This window comes from Apteryx mantelli, chromosome 7 (genome assembly GCF_036417845.1).
Source record: "Apteryx mantelli isolate bAptMan1 chromosome 7, bAptMan1.hap1, whole genome shotgun sequence".
In the NCBI taxonomy this organism is placed as follows: Eukaryota; Metazoa; Chordata; class Aves; order Apterygiformes; family Apterygidae; genus Apteryx; species Apteryx mantelli.
The window spans coordinates 15,545,338-15,561,364 of NC_089984.1; the positions used below are offsets into that span (position 1 = coordinate 15,545,338).

At 36.2% G+C, this 16,027-nt stretch overlaps 1 protein-coding gene across 8 annotated transcripts; it reads left to right on the forward strand.

Moving 5' to 3' along the window:
- Positions 1-10: 10 nt before the first annotated feature.
- On the forward strand, positions 11-10,794 carry DYDC1 (DPY30 domain containing 1). Of its 8 annotated transcripts, none has more exons than XM_067299838.1 (6): positions 11-414; positions 5,075-5,230; positions 5,357-5,479; positions 7,223-7,315; positions 8,161-8,253; positions 9,901-10,794. In XM_067299838.1, exons 2-6 carry the CDS (start codon positions 5,084-5,086, stop codon positions 9,952-9,954), a joined length of 510 nt encoding a protein of 169 aa, XP_067155939.1. In that variant the 5' UTR covers positions 11-414; positions 5,075-5,083; the 3' UTR covers positions 9,955-10,794. The 8 variants fall into 8 exon arrangements, with proteins under 8 accessions (XP_067155939.1, XP_013808880.1, XP_067155940.1 ...); XM_013953426.2 differs by having other exon boundaries at positions 5,078-5,230; XM_067299839.1 differs by having other exon boundaries at positions 11-342.
- The last annotated feature ends 5,233 nt before the right edge of the window (positions 10,795-16,027 follow it).

A 16,027-nucleotide genomic window follows, 5' to 3' on the forward strand; every position in this document is an offset into this window, starting at 1 on the left:
GAGGCGGGGGTGGCGGCGGTTGGAGAGGCCCCGGGGGTCGTTTCCTCTCCTTGCTGCCTCTGTCCGTTGCCTTCCTCAGGAGCGAGCGCAGGGGAGAGCAGCGTCGGGCCGCCAGGCCTGGCGCTGTGAGGGGCCCCCTGATGAGCCTGTGGGCCCGCAGGGAACTGACTGCCGGTTAACGGGCGCCGGGGGGCCCGGCAGGCTGCCCGTGCCCTGGGTCCGCCCCGTGAGGGGGCAGCTTCTACGCTGCCTTGGCTGTTTCCGCTTGCTGTAAGATAGGCGTAGCTGTTCCTCCTTGAAAGTGTACGAAAAGCGCCTCTCAGATGCTTGGTTGCCGCTCGTGTAAGTGTTGCTGAACTCTTAACGTTAGCTGAGGAAGTTGGGAGTTATGATGAGAAGCTAAGCTCTACCAGGGTGAGTGCTACTTCAGTGCAGGCTTGTGAAACTTGCTTGTTGAGCTGCGGCGACATCATCTGGCCAAAAGATACTGCGACTTGCATGTCAAATCATGTCAGGAAAGATCATTTTACAGTGGCATTAATTTTAAAGAATCCTAAAGTTATATTGCTCAGGCATGTATGCTGTTGAAGGGTATTATGTAAAGGTAATAAATTATCAAAACTGAAGTCTCAATTAGATGTTGCAGAATAGAGGAAGTTTTGTAAGTTTGACTATGAGAGTTGTTGCACGCTATCAGAATCTCAAGCTTTTTTCTCAATACTTCACTGAATTGTCCTTTATCCAGGCCACGACCTTCCTCTTCTCCCTTATCAATTTCTACAATACAATTATGCCTTGTTAGTAATGTGTTTTACGGCAACATCTGTTCCTAGTATATCTTTTATACCTATTATGTATTATATAACAAATATCAAAGCCAGCTTCTTACAGCTGTTAAAACCGATTTTTGGAAGGTATGCTTCATTATTCTGGTGCATTCTTTCATTCTGGAAAATGTTGCTATGGAAAGACTTCAAGATAGTGCTAGTACAATTAAGCTTCAGAAATAACAGGACAGACACTCTATTTGTTCTTTAAACTGAAAATTATCTGAGCTTTTTTATTACCTGGTTAAAAGTTACCAGTAAAACAAATAACTGGCCAAGAAGGTGAATGAACGTCAGCCAAGAAGTTTGTCAATTAGGAGAAAAGATCAGTCTGCTTTAATGCTGAAAGCCTAATTTTAAGCATGTGGCATCACAGCTTTATTTAAAAAGATACCCTGTACTTGGCTACAAAATCCTTACTCAGTTTTAGCTCAAGTTCCTTATGCTAAAATTCCAAGAATATTTTCTTTCCCAAACTGGTTTCTAGTTTAATTATATCTAATATAGTTTTCTAGTTTATTATATCTATATATCTGTACATATAAAGAATGACTTGTCTCCAGATTAACCAGGAAGGATCTGTTTGTTGCGAGATCCAAAACTGATTAAAGATGGGATGTTTTACTTTTTTGGTGGAAGATCTCTTCTGTTATAAAAAGAAAATGTTCACAGAGAGATGTAGTTAAATGCATTTAAATGAGTTTTCCAAAAGGAAACCCCACAGCATCTCCAAGGGGTAACAGTAGTTACATTGATGCATTGTCCTGTAGGTGTATGCTACAAATCTTTTATAAGGTATGCATGTAATGCACTTAAGTGACTGGGGCAGAAAAATATCAAGAACATTGACTGTAGTATTGTAATGAAAATGCTGATTAATTTATATGACTAGGTTTATACTTATTTTGATGAAGATTCCTCAAGCTCTGTAAGGGTAGCCAAGACAGAGGCAACTAGTTTCTAGTAAAGTCCATGAGATTTTTGCCATTGACCATAGTGTGAGCAGCTTCAGATGCCAGAGAACACTAAGCACATTGTCACCTCATAGCTCATCTCCAAGTTCGTTATTTCCAGCTACTCCCATGTTGTTGTTGTCCCGTTTGTTTGTAGCGTCAGTCAGGGCAGAGCCAGCCTCTGCAACCTCCTTTGTATTGTTTGCTGCTGATGGTGACTTTGGGACCTGCAAAGTCAATAGACCAATGTTTTAAAGCATGGGCCAGCTAGATTCACAACTTGGAGCCCAAATGGGACCATTAGATCATTTTGCCTGAGCTCTTCTGCCTGGTTAGCTTTTACTGAAGGGTGAGCTCAACAGCACATTTGCTAAAATGTATCTTTAAGAAGATGAGGTTCTGATCTGAAGATGAGATGCTTAATGGACATTTTGCAGTTTGCTCCATTGGTTAGTGGAACCCCTGTAAAAATCTCTACCTAATTACCTAGTTGGATTTTTCTAGCTTCATCTCCCACTCATTTGGTTCTTGTTAGGTCTTTTGAACTAATTAGCAGAATTTTTAACATTCATTCCTTGGCTCCATGAAAGCAGTTCTATGCTATAATCCTTGCCTCTCAAACGTAATAAACTAAACATATGGAAATCCTCAAATCTTTTTTGCAAAGTAGACCTTAAAAAGATATTTGTGCCTCCTTGCTAACATATTTTTTGACTTAGAAATCATTTCTGATGTCAGGCACCAACACGGCATGTAGTACTCTGTTATTTGTCTCATTAATGCCATACCCAGAGATAAGCCTGCCTTCACAGTCAGACTTGCTTTGATATTTGGGCTGCCCACGGCGCTCCTAACACCTTTAAGAACAGTCACCCCGGGGAGGGCACAGCTCTGTGGGGGGGCCGCGTCCCCTGCCCACGTGGTGCCGCTACGCCGGGCCCTTCCGCCAATCGCGCGCCTCCTGCCGGGCGCGTGCGCTCGCGAGCGGCGTCGCTTAGCAACGCAGCGCGTCCTGTGGCCGCCGCCGTTGTGGCCGTTACGTCCGTTACGGCGCTGGAGCGGGCGGGGAGCCGTTGGGCCTGAGGGACGGTCGGTAGCAGCGGGGAGGGGGGCTGCCTTCACCCGGGGGGCTCTCGGGGCCCCGCGAGCTAGCCCCGGGCCTGCCCCCTTGGGAGCCGGTGTGAAGGTGAAGGGTGAGGGAGGCTTTACATCCGCGGCTCTCCTCGGGGCCGTCGCCGCGCTGTTTGCGCCAGCATGAAACGCCCTGGCTCTGTGCTGCCGGCGGCCCGCGGGGCGCAGAGCTGCGCGGCGGGTTGAAAGGCTGTGCTGCTTCACGGATCTTAAACCTCAAAGTTTGCTTTGTTAGTTCAAATTAAAATCTGTCCTTAAACATTGATGGAACCACTTCACTGTTCTTCAAATACCTGTATCGAAGTTTTTTTATGTCCTGTTGCTGTTTTGAGGTTTTTGCTATCATGTTGACCTAGCATTACCTGCTTATTTCCAAGCAGTTTTGGAATACTGCATGCCTAGACTGTAAGGGGGTTTTTGAGCATTTGTTCTTCTGTAGTACATAGTATAATTTATCCATCACTGGAGCTTTTAAGAACTAAAACAATATTAAATTTAAATAACTTTCATATATTAATTATGAGTTTCAGGAAAACAGAAAAGAGGCTTTCCAACTCATCGTATTTTAAGTTTCATGTATAGCAGAATAATTAGATGTTATTTATATCTGCTCTGTACATATCTGTTGTTTTGTTGTACAAATGGATGAAATCATTAAGCCAGTCTTCCCCCAAAACAGGTCCATAAAACAGATCTGGAATGTAAATATACTTAAAAAGTGAATGGCAAGATCACTTGAAGATTGAGGAAATTATAAAATATTAAGGGAGCTAGCTGCACATGCTGTGCGCTCTGTTAGCAAAATATGGATGAGTTACTGGGATGTTCTCTGGATGTAGCAGTATTTCCTGTGGGTATGCTGGATTTATATCCAAGGTTTATGTGTATATGGACTAAGGATGCATAAAACATATACTTTCAAATGCTATATAGATGTTTCTGAGACTTCAACCCTATTTTGTATATCCCTTTCATGGCTGATGTAAAGCAGAACCTGCAAATCCTGTTTTGAATAGTCTGTGTTAAGCTGCCTGCTTCACTTGTTCTCCGACTACTTGATCATCCAGTGGCAAACAAGTTAGTCATCTATGCAGCAAAGTCCCTTTTCCTCATACCAGCCTATTTGACTATTGCTGTAGAGAAGGGAGAGAATATATGTCAGTAAACAAGCACAGTGTAACAACAGTGATTCCTTCTGGCCATCTCTGTGAATGTGGTGTGAATGACAGCCAAGCTTGAACTGAGGCAGAGAATCTTTTTTACCCCACCCACTTGCTTCGATTTTCCCTTTGTGAAAGAAGACAGCATTCCAGCTCTTTCATGCAAAATCCCTTATAATGGTTATTTTTAACTAAAACTGAATTGCTGGTCCTATTACTCTTCTATGTAAATTGATCCATTCTCAGTTGTGAGGAGGTTGCACTTCTTAATTGATCTAAACTAATTGATTTAAATGATGGCACAGAATATACAAAGTTCTCCTTTCCAAGTATGCCTTTTGCCTATATCAATTACACTGCCATTCCATAACAGCTGAGATACTTAGGCTTTCTGATTTGCAAACTTGCATAGTTTGTATGTCACTTTAAGTGCCAACCTTGAACTTTATAGTACTTTTAATTTCTGTCTTCTAACTTATGTACATCTATTCTTTGTCAATAACAAAGAAGGAGAGTTGGTGGATAAAAAGTTTCCCATTCATTTTGCTGGTCATACTAGTTTTTTTATTTATATGCACAAGAATTGATTTCAGTCAGTTCACAATCTATTTGAAAGAATGTTCTCAGAGGTGTTGCTTATGAAACACTTTCTTAAAAGAACAAATGGAAAAGTTAATAGCAATGCTTTAGCTGGATTGTAGCTCTGTGAAATTGTAACCTCCATGTATTGTTCACATACAAAGTTAGTTCCTATTTTGAAGAGATAACTGTCTAGCAAGACAAATGTGTAAAAGGGGAAATAGAAGCAAAATTCATACAATGGGTCAGCAGCATGTCTGGAAATTTTAACTTGCATCCTTGGACCATACCCATCAGATAAATCAGCATTAATAAAATAAACAAAAAGAGTAATGCCATATTCAGTATTTGGTGCCTGAGTCAATTCTTAAAAACTTTAGATTAAATCTGACTTGGTGGTTAATGTATGTCTGTTTGTTGTTAGCAGGTGTAAATGGAGTCTCAGTACCTGAAGAGATGCCTGGGAAGTTGCTTAATAAAGGGACTGGCAGAGGTTGTAGAGCATCGGCCAGCAGACCCAATAGAGTACCTGGCACACTGGATTTATAATTACAGGAGAATCTTAGATGAAGAACAAAAGGTGGATTTTATCTTGGGCAAAAACTTTCATGACAATATAATCAATATTAGTTAATCTCTCTCTCTCTCTTTCTCTTTCTCTTTCTTTTTTTTTAAATTGATTTTTGTGTTACCTATTTGATAATAGAGAATGTTGGAGAGGACTGAGCTGGAACAAGAACGGGAGGCAGCCCTGGTAGAACTCCAAATGTTAGAAAAAATGAAGGAAGAAGAATTTATAATCCAGCAGAAACTCGAAGAAGAACGTCAGGTTAATAATAGTTAATTATAATAGTATATGATGCTGTGGCATCTCATAGTACTCTGTATACTTTTAATTTCTATGTAATGATTTTGAAAGAAGGTGGCATAAAAGAAATATTTTAACCATTTGAAATAATAAATGAAATGATTAGTCAACAGATGGGAAAGAAAACTTACAGACTGCGCGGTAAGATATTATTAAAAAGATGAAGGAGCCTAAGGTAAAGAGCAACCAATTTAAGACTTCAGTGAAAAGTAATATAAAATTAGTGAACTGTCTTCTTTACTTTGCACGAGAGCTGGTGCAAGTAAAGCTAGAAATCATTGCAAAATTTTTTGACAGGCCCCTGCTAGGTGGTGTGGGATTTATAACTGACTGTTGTCTCAAGCTACTTCATTGTAATATCAGTATGGCAAAAAAGGTAATGAGAATGTATGCACAATTACAGATTCCTGAAAATAGTTGGGAATCAGTGAATGAACATTGCCTATTTAAGGTATAGCCTTATCCAGTGAGGTGTCTTGGGCTACTGGAGCATTCTGTTGGCATAAGGCAACTTGAATCCTGTACTGTGTGGGCTTGAAATATGAGAAATAAAGATATGTCTGCATTTCTAACTATCCTTTATAGAGGAGTCTCATGAATTTGGCCACATGTGTAACAGCCTCAGTTATGTATGTTGCTTTGGTAATGGAGAGAAGCTCTCTTACTGGTCTTTTTTTAACACAGCTGACTTTCACATGACATTAAGGACAAAAGTATAATTTTCAGTACATGCTAATCTCATTAGGCCCAACTCTAGTGTAAGTTGCATTCATTCTATTTCACTTGCGCTTTTTTTTTTATTTGGGATTTACTAATTTGCAGACCAAAAGTCATTTGCTTTAAGGATTTCATGAATCGTTTAAAAGAGTAAGTAGAATCAAGAATATGAGGTTGTGTCTAGTGATAAATCACAGAAAATTTAATATATTATTTCTTATAAATTGTGGGAAAGAAGTTGAGCAATACTCACAGTAGACTTAGACTTTTTTTTTTTTAACCTAACTCGCAGTAGTGGCTTTAGTCATGTACTCAGGCTTGCTTTGATTGTACATACCAAAAGGGAATGTGAAAAACAGTTATTACAATATGACAGTGTTTGTAGTAACTGTTCACAAAATGCTACAGCAAACACTATTCTCTAGCCGCTAGTGTTGTTGAATGTGAACGCTTAGACTATGTAGTTCCTGATGTTTTGAAGTAACAGGACTTTGGGCTCATGTAGCATAAACTTTCTATTACATATTTTTGATTGGAAATTGTAAAGGTTGATAATGAAAATTCATATTAATGACATAGCTTATCAATCTTTTCCATAGATTTGATTGTATATGGATTCATCTTTCTATGCTCGATACTATGCAAAGTATCAGAGAGCTTAATCCCCATTATAGGAGATAATGGAAATAGGATGATAAAGGGCTTGAGGAATGAGACAATATTTTAAGATCTTCACTTGTCTATTTCTTCTTCCTCTTGGTATTAAAACCTTTCTTTGCTTTCTCCACTGAAAGGACTTCATCTTATTAACATTGCAGTTATGTTTTATGTTTTGTATTTTTTTAAGATTTCAGTCATGAAATATATTTTAAGTAATGTGATGGGGAAGATAAATGTGTATATATATGTGTGTGTGGGAGGGTGGTGCATGCTTTGTTGTAGGGTTTTTTTTTCCTTCTAATTTGTCCTTTCGTGAAATGACCGCAGGAGCAGTTGGAACGAGAACGTGAGGAGTTGGAACTGCAGAGGATAGAAAAGGAGAAAGCAGACAAATGGCTGTTGCAGCAGAAAAATCAAGAGGTTTAAGCCAAAGCTTAGTCAGGGATTTGAAAATACTGTTTATCAGCTATCTTTTTCAGATGCAGGCATTAAATACAAAATGCAATGCAGAAGCCCATAGGTGTTGAACTAACACATCAAGAATAATTTAAAAAAATTGTGTAAAAATGGAGGAAGAATGTCTAACCGTTTACTTCCAGGCTGAGTTTTATACTTGAGTTTTGGTCTGTTCTATTAGATTTGTTTAGTTTATATTCAGAACAAAGTATAAATTTATTCCACAGTTTAGCTTAAGGTCAGTTTAGTTGATGCTGTCCTTCTCAATTTTTATGAAAAAGTGTTCTAACTTAGGTCTAATTTAAGAGTCTATTCAGTAATGTTTGACCATGTGTCAGTGCAAATTCCATTTGCTGTACCTGGAAAAAGAATTTTGATTACGAAATGGGATGTCGCTTAATTATAAGATGTATAATCCTCCTGGTGCACAGGAATTTATACTAGCGGAAAAGTGCTTACACAGATCCATGTAAATATATGGGCTTTTACTGATACTTCAATAAAAATATAAACTGCTAATTGACATGTTTATCTCAATAAAGCTTTCAAATGTGAATACTTCTTAAATTTACGTGGAGCACATCATAGTTTAAAGATGTGTCCTGTTTAAAAAAAAAAAACTAATAAAATAGTTTTAATGAAAGTACAAAGACCTTATTTACATATTAACACATTTGTGTAGCATGCATCTATAGTATTCTCTTTATATTAACACATAAAGTCATTTAAAGATATTTGAAGGGTTCTCTATAAATAATTACTCATGACATGAAGTGCCTTTAATTGAAAACTCATTTTCGTTACTATAGGGACAAGAAAAGACAATAGCTGAACTTACAGATAGATTTGGAGCACCTAATCTGACCCGAGTTGAGGAGCTAGATGAGAATGGACAGTCTGAGGTAAGTGTTTAGAAACTACAGTGAGATTATAAAATATCAGTTCTTAAAGATTTGCTTATCTGTACTAACATATCAAAGGCTAGAACTGTCACAGTTAAGACTGTGCTGGTTCTCACCTATGGCTTTAAGGGAAGGTATTTTGGCTATAATTGCCAAACTGTCCTTAGATTGCTGTCTGCTACAAGTTAAGACTGTCTAAAAGACTGTCTGTCTGGTATTAGCTGATTAAATTCTCAAGTATTAAAATGCACTTTTGTATTCAGATGCGATACAAATGAGCATATGAGTATTCTCAGAGAGGTGGCAGCCTTCCTTTCCCCTATGAACAGATATTCATACAGAATACATACTAAATCATGAAAGGTGATTTGCTTTCAAGTGACTGAACATATTTATATTTTCTGATGGTCTGAAGTATATTGTTTGTACACCAGAATGCAGTCTTGCACAGCGATATCTGGGCAAACCTTTAACATACAAGATCAGATACTAAGAACACGTAGTGCTTATTAAGGCTGCTGAGAATCAAGTTATCTGAGCTCCATGCTAACATGACTGTTAGAACTATGGTGCTGTACTGAGAAATACAAGCATCTTTTATGCTCAGATTTTTTAATCTTTGTACCTGACAGCCCAGGGAAATGAGAGGACATGAATCGGCTTTCATTTATTGTAAGACATGGCAGTATATTTAACGCATAATGCCAACTCCTGTGAAATCAAACATTCAGTTTTATGTATATTCAGTGGACATAAAAATATCAGTATTTGTCTGACATTTTTCAGTTGGTGTGACTTGAGATATTGATAGCCTAGTTTTAGTATGTCATTTTCAGAATCCTTTTATTAGCATTACTAATTTGCTCACTTAATTTCCGTCATTAATAGTGTAATTCTAGCTCAGAATTTATACTGTGATATTAATATGCTTTATGCTTAAGCTTAGTATGGTTTAATAACAGCCTGTTTTATAAGTGTTCTCCAAATATATTTATGAATATATTTATGACTATACTTAGGGTCAGGTTTTCACAGTTAAATTTTCTGCTGAGAGACAGATCAGATGAGCTCTCAAGGTCTTTTCTAGTCCTGATTTTTATAATTTCCTGATAATTGCATATTAAAAAATATTCATGAGGTTTCAGGCATATTTTATCAATCCTTAAATAAGCGAATTACAAAACCAGATGTGAAAATAAGTAGTAATCTTATTTGCTTCCTAATTCATACATGTCATCTTTCAAGTTTTCATGCCTGAAGTGGTTTGAAGTTGAATCTCATTGGCATTTGGTGACATTATTTCAATTTTTGCAGTGATATGTTTGTTGAATTAATACCAACTTCAAGGTTAGATCACTAAAATGAAAATATGTACACCTGTATTATTGAGACAGTTCTTTTATCAGAATCATAATACTTGTCTGCATCCAGACTTACTGGATTTTAGAATAAAAATCTGGTGCTAAACTTATTATTAACTTATTAAACTTACTAGTCATATTTCACTGAATGGAAGAATGCATTATTATATTGATGAATACCTACTTGCTGTGTCTGTTTATCATGTGTGTTTTTTTTATTGTTGTTATTTTTATTCAAAGTTGAGTTAATACTGAGCAACTGACAGAACTTCTTTTCTGATTTTAGAGTATAACAGGTCTCATGGCAGAATCGGAACAAGAAAGGTCCCAACTGATCTGAAAGCAGTAAATTATTTTCTACACGTTACCTGCTGATCCTGAAGTGTGATGACTTAATTTAAATTATGTATTTTATAGAGAGAATTGATTTATATACCTGCTGTTTCTGTTTGCCATGCTTTCCAGGCATTTGTATAAAGTCTGTTAATGCATGTTAAAGCATGCAGTGCTTCCTTGTTGTTCTTAAACCATAATAGCTAGCATGGCTGACTCGGAGGAAAATTGTAACTGATATGAAAGCAGTAAATATATTTTCTACTTATTACCTATTGATTCCTGAATTGTTGAACTTAATATAAGTATGTATTTTTTTATACATAAGTAATCTATCAAGATTATCTTGGGGTAGAGGCATCAATATGAAAATTTGAGTCAAAATTAAAAGAATAAAAAAACACTGAAACAGAATTTTCCAAGGATTTGAATGGTTTCTGATTTGGAGAGGGAATGTTTTAAAGTTCTACACAACTAGCTCAACCCAAAAATTTAATCACAAGATTTATGCTATCTGGAAGAGGTAAATTGAGCTCTCTGTGGCTTATAGACAGACATACTAAAAGATCTTGTCTAACTTAAAAATCATGAGGTATGTTTTGTAACATTAGGGGCTTACTCTATGCTTTATAGCCTTTTTTGCTCATTATGTGATATAGGTTAGCTGCAAATGCCTTACAAGAATTATCTACATACCACTTTCAGTTAGTAAAGTCTTAAAATAATCTATTCTGCATTTCTTTTGAATTTCCAAATCAATATATTACGTCTGTGTTGCATTTTTTAAAACTAAATACCATTATTGGTTTTCAGAACTTCATTTTGTAAAATTTTGGATTAATATTTATGCTGATCCATATTTACCTATAAAAATCATTTTTATAATACTTAAAGATTCCATTAATTTTTATAAGAACAAATTTCTGTAATCACTGATATCTTGGTACAGGTTGTCAAGAATGTTTAATGTCTGTTCATTATAAATGGAAAACATACCAGCATTACGAAATCCTATGCTTCTTGGCTAAAAAGTGCCTTTCCATCTTAGTACAGGTTAGTTGGACAATTAACGTTAACTTATTGCCAGTATTGTGTAATGAAATACTCTTCATTACAAATTCAGTGCAAAGTTAATTTGTTCGGCATTCTTTAGTTTTGGGATGAAAGAGATTTTGGTGATAGTTTCACTTTGCTACTTCATTTATACTATAGCTGGCTTTTAAAGTTTTTGCTGTCTTTAGCAAACTACTAAAACACCCGACAGGCAAAGGTCAATCATGTAATAAATATTTTTCTGCTCTAAATAATTGATTCTGTTCATGTAGCTTATGCTAGGCAAAATCCTGTCCTTTTTTTAAAGGAGATCACTGTTGATTTATAATATAGTAATATATTGTTTTCCCCTTAAAAATAATAAGGCCGCTGCCCATCTATTAAAAAAGCTGTTGTCCTCTTTATTGACATATCACTTTTACTGTAGACACTATTAATTTGCATGTTGGATATGAACTTTTTTATTAGAACAAAAGAACAACATTTCCCAGGCATAAATATTGATGAATATTTGTGCAGCTCTTTTTAAGCAATGAACAATGGGACTACTCGTGTGACCAGGTGGTCTGGCTTTGGTATCTACATTTATTTTGTATTGGTGTAGGTATGCAATTTCCTTAAAAATCAAAGCGTCAAGAACCTTTTCTGTGGAATGAATGTGTCCTTATGGTTGATATTCCAGTAAACAGGTTTTGTCACAGCTTATGATTATGTTTATTAGCAACAGTTAAAATAGTAATTCTTTAAGGCCGCACTTTAAGATACTACAGTTTGAATTACATCTATAAACACTGTGTGCACCGCAGCTTCTTATGCGTATCTCAGATGGATAGAGTAACTGCATAAATACATGGAGTTTGTCTTTTGAACCAATATGTATACTGCAAACTTGTTTTTAGATTAAGAATTTCAAAAACAGTTCAAAAATTGGTGAATAACTCATGCTCATTTACATTTTATGTCATCATATTGACTGCAGATTTCAGACTTCATATTTGATTAGGAATTCCGTTTAACTTATAAGACTATTTTAAAACCTCCTAGTAAATAATTCTAACTACTATTTCCCACAAGTGGCTTTCATTGTCTATAATTTCATAATATTCCTGTTTTGGTTTCGGTTTTGTTATATGCATCCACTAGAGTGCATCCTAAAAAAAACGCACCGGTGTCTGTGTCAGTCACAAACTATGAATATTGCAACCTTTGTTTGTCTTTTCTTTGTTTTGCTTAGTTTAACTTTGAATTTTCTCTGTCATCTTGCAGTTGCTATTTCTCATCCTCTTTTTAGATAGGAATTGAATTTTCTTTTATCAGAAAATTACTTAGCAGGGGTCAAAATAGAATGGCAGATTCTGATTTACTTATTGCTTTCATGTTTTATATTAATCTGTTCATGTACAGAAGATATAAGGTGTTCAGATGTCTTAATGGGAATTCCCAGTTTACAGAATATGATGTGCATGGATCTACTGCATTGATCTCCTCCTACCGCTTTCTGTGTAGGAATTCTTATGTCAGGTATGGGACCAGAGGGTAAACAGTTGTTGGTTTAGTATTTTCTTAGGATGCAAAGCAGCCTATAGGTAACTTGGAAATGTTACTATAATTTACAAAAAAAGATGACATCTGCTTGGGAGTCTTAAATGGAGGGAAATAAAGGCATCTTAAAATAATCTTTGCCTTCTTCTGAACTGCAGTCTCCTATGGAGTAAATCTGGTTTTAGGGCCTGGAACATGAAGAGGACAGAGGAAAAGATGCTATTTTGTTGTTAATGTATGCGATGTGATTCCAGAAGCATTAGTACAATTTAACCTTTGCATAAATCTAAGGTAGTTTATTGGAAAAATATGAAATTAGCTAATGTAACTTAAGCTACAGTTTGCTTTCCCTTTGAAGGCATTTTTGTGGAATAAAGAAGATGGAACTCAGAGGCAGGCAATGGAGAATGTTGCTGAAAATACAATGCTAAATACTGACAGAAGAATTATCAAATTGTCCCTTTTCCTTTCTTCAGAACAGGAACAGACTTATTTAGGCTGCTTTAAGACCGTACAGATCCTTTAAAGAATGTGCTGATAGTAATGTGCCCATTCACAGCTGTTCTTATTCCAGCAGCACTGAGGTGCAAGGATGAAAAGGGATATCAAGCCCAGAATAGGTCAAAATGAATCAGTTTAACTACCAGGCTGCTCACAAAGATGGAACCTCAGCTCTGCTGTGTGAGAAGCTTTTCTCCTAGAAGAAATACACATTGCAGCAAGCACGTTTTAATGTTAGTTTTTAACAGAGTAAGCCTACTGCCTCTTTCCTATGATGGATGATTTTCCTTCATAGTCTAAATGAACTAATTTATCCTTTTGTAAGCAGAAGCTTAGTATGTCAGCTTGCTAATGGCAATGAGAGTTGGATGCATGAACTGCAGCAATGGAAGGCTTATGGATATAGATGAAAACTCTGCCAGATGTATGAAACTGATAATGATTAGTCTGGATTAAATGTAAAATTGAATTCCTCTGAATTTTACTATTACAGATTACTTATATTTGTAGTCACCTATCAGTTCTTTTACTTAACAGTACGTTACTTTACTTTCTTTACTTTAACAATGTTGTCTAGTAACTACAGCTAGAAAATGGCATCCTAATCCTGTTTTTTGCTGATAAGGACTGATGCATGTTATTAAATATCTTACCAGTACAATTGTTTGGAGGGTTTTTTGTTTGTTTATTGGTTTTCTGGCATTACCATTATAAGACCTCGAGCAATCTTTATGCTTTATATTTGCATATTTGTTTCATTTCATATGATGGAAGAATTTATATTGTTTATATGTTTATAGGTATTATTTGGCTAATAGTGTTGGGAGAAAGGTAAGATAGAGAAAGGCGCCATTTAACTGAGCTGTCACAGTGTAGCAAAGTTCTTAAGAAGGAGAGGACTCTGATTCACAGAATTTGAGAGCTCTCAGTTGGATATCCAACCTAAATGCTGTGGATTTGTCTCTCAGTTGACCTGTACCTCAGTGAATCGTTTTTACAAAGCAAAGTCAGTGTCAGTGTTCACCTTAGATGAGAATTGTTGGGGTTTATACTAAGTTTTCTTTGAGCTAAGTTATTCTAGCAGATGCTAGGTAATGAAAAATTATGTCCGTTAGGGCCTTTTATTAGAAATGCTGAGTGCTTCCATTTTATCCGTAGTTTTAGGGCACCCCAAATCAGTGGCCATTTTGAAAAGAACTTCAGACCATCAGTTCTTATGTTAGTGTTTTAACTATTTGGTCATGAGTTCATTGAGGGTCAGATAAACAAAAAAAAAGTCCTTTTATTAAACCAATTTATAATAAATATCATGTTTTATTCATTGAAGGTAAATCCACAGGCAAAGGTTCAAATAATGTAACAGACAGAGAAGGTTCACCATTTGCTTCTTGCTGGTTATTCTTATTTGAGCCGTAAGTTATGAAAAAGGCCTTGTTGCTGTCTCTGTAGTTACACAGAAATGTGTATTTCACTAAAAATCAAACCCCTTCTTCCCCATTGTTTTGTGTCTGGCCTATTTTAAACTGTTTAAAAATTTCAAACTTATTTTAAACTAAGATGAGAAGCTTGAATTTGATTTATAAAAAACATTCAATAGTTAGGAATATCACCAATGTTATCTGAATTGTCCTACTCTTCCTAAGGAATATATAGAAGGTTTGGGAATGTTTTTAACAAACTCTTGAAGGATATTTTGTCACTTTTTGCTTGTATTCATTTCTAGATCTACAACAGGAGCTGCTGTTCTAGAGGATTTTTTCCCATAATCTTGTGAAAGTGGGTGGGAAAAATATGTGATTTTAATTTGGTGGTTTGAATTCAGCAGGTTGTTTTCTGGACAAAACAGATGATTTTAATCAGTGCTTCCTCTAATTTACATGTCGTCTAGCAGATTTCAGATAAAGATGACAGCCTTTTCTGTGGGAGGAGAATGACGTATGTCCAAAGTTGATCAAATATCCTGGTTGGTTTGCTTTTCTTAGTGAACTGAATCAATTTTTCAGTTCTGTAATAGAGTTGATTTTGTTGTTCTTATTTTTAAAAAAGAGTTTGAAGCAAAAAATATTTTTGGTGCACTGAGGAAATAGTCTTCTAAGGATCTCAATTTTGTTCTTGTTGAAGCTGCTGAAAGAGCTCTTGTTGAAATCATTAGTAACAGGACTGAGCTTTCTATTCACACAAGTTCTACTTCTGAGAACCCATTTCGGATTAATTAAACTTCTAATGTACTTAATATTAAAATATGGGAGAGTTGATTGACTCAAACTACATGGAGGGAAAGATACTACAGAAGAAAAAAAGAGATTAATTGTTGCAGGGAGGGTGGGAGAGAGGAAACACTCAGATAATAAATCATTCCCATTGCAGCAGAGGGGCACTGCAGCTCCCCTTTGCTCAGTTTCAAGTCACATTCCTGGGAGTGTGTTGTGGGCTTCTCCAATCATTCTGCTTCATTTCTACCCCACCTCCTGAATGGACTTTCTTCCAGAAATAACTGGCTGAATGCAGACACACCTGTATTTGGTTCATTATCTTAAGCAATTTTGGTTTTGCCACTGATGTGTTTAGTAGATAAGTTTAAAAAATGCTATTTATTTAGTTGATAATTGTTACCCTGGAAACTAGAGCTGTTGTTTGTTTCATTGTAAACCTAGCTGCACTGAACAGTTACCCCTAGGCACTGACAGCTGAAAATTTCCAGGGCTTGGACTCCTATGAAGTTCTGAGGCAGCTGTTCTTCAACATTTTTTCAGTGAGCATATGTATCTGTGCAAGTGGAGCCTACAGAAAAAAGTGCACCATTACTATTCTTTTTCTCACTTGAGCTAAGTGTGACTGTATGTATTTAGCTGTATTTAAAAACTATTTAAGGAAGTTTCTCAGCAAGAATTATAATCAATTATCCCTCTGGAACACTACAACACTGCAATGTTATCTCAATAGATCATGTTTTTTAGACAGTGATCTCTTAATATAGGATATTT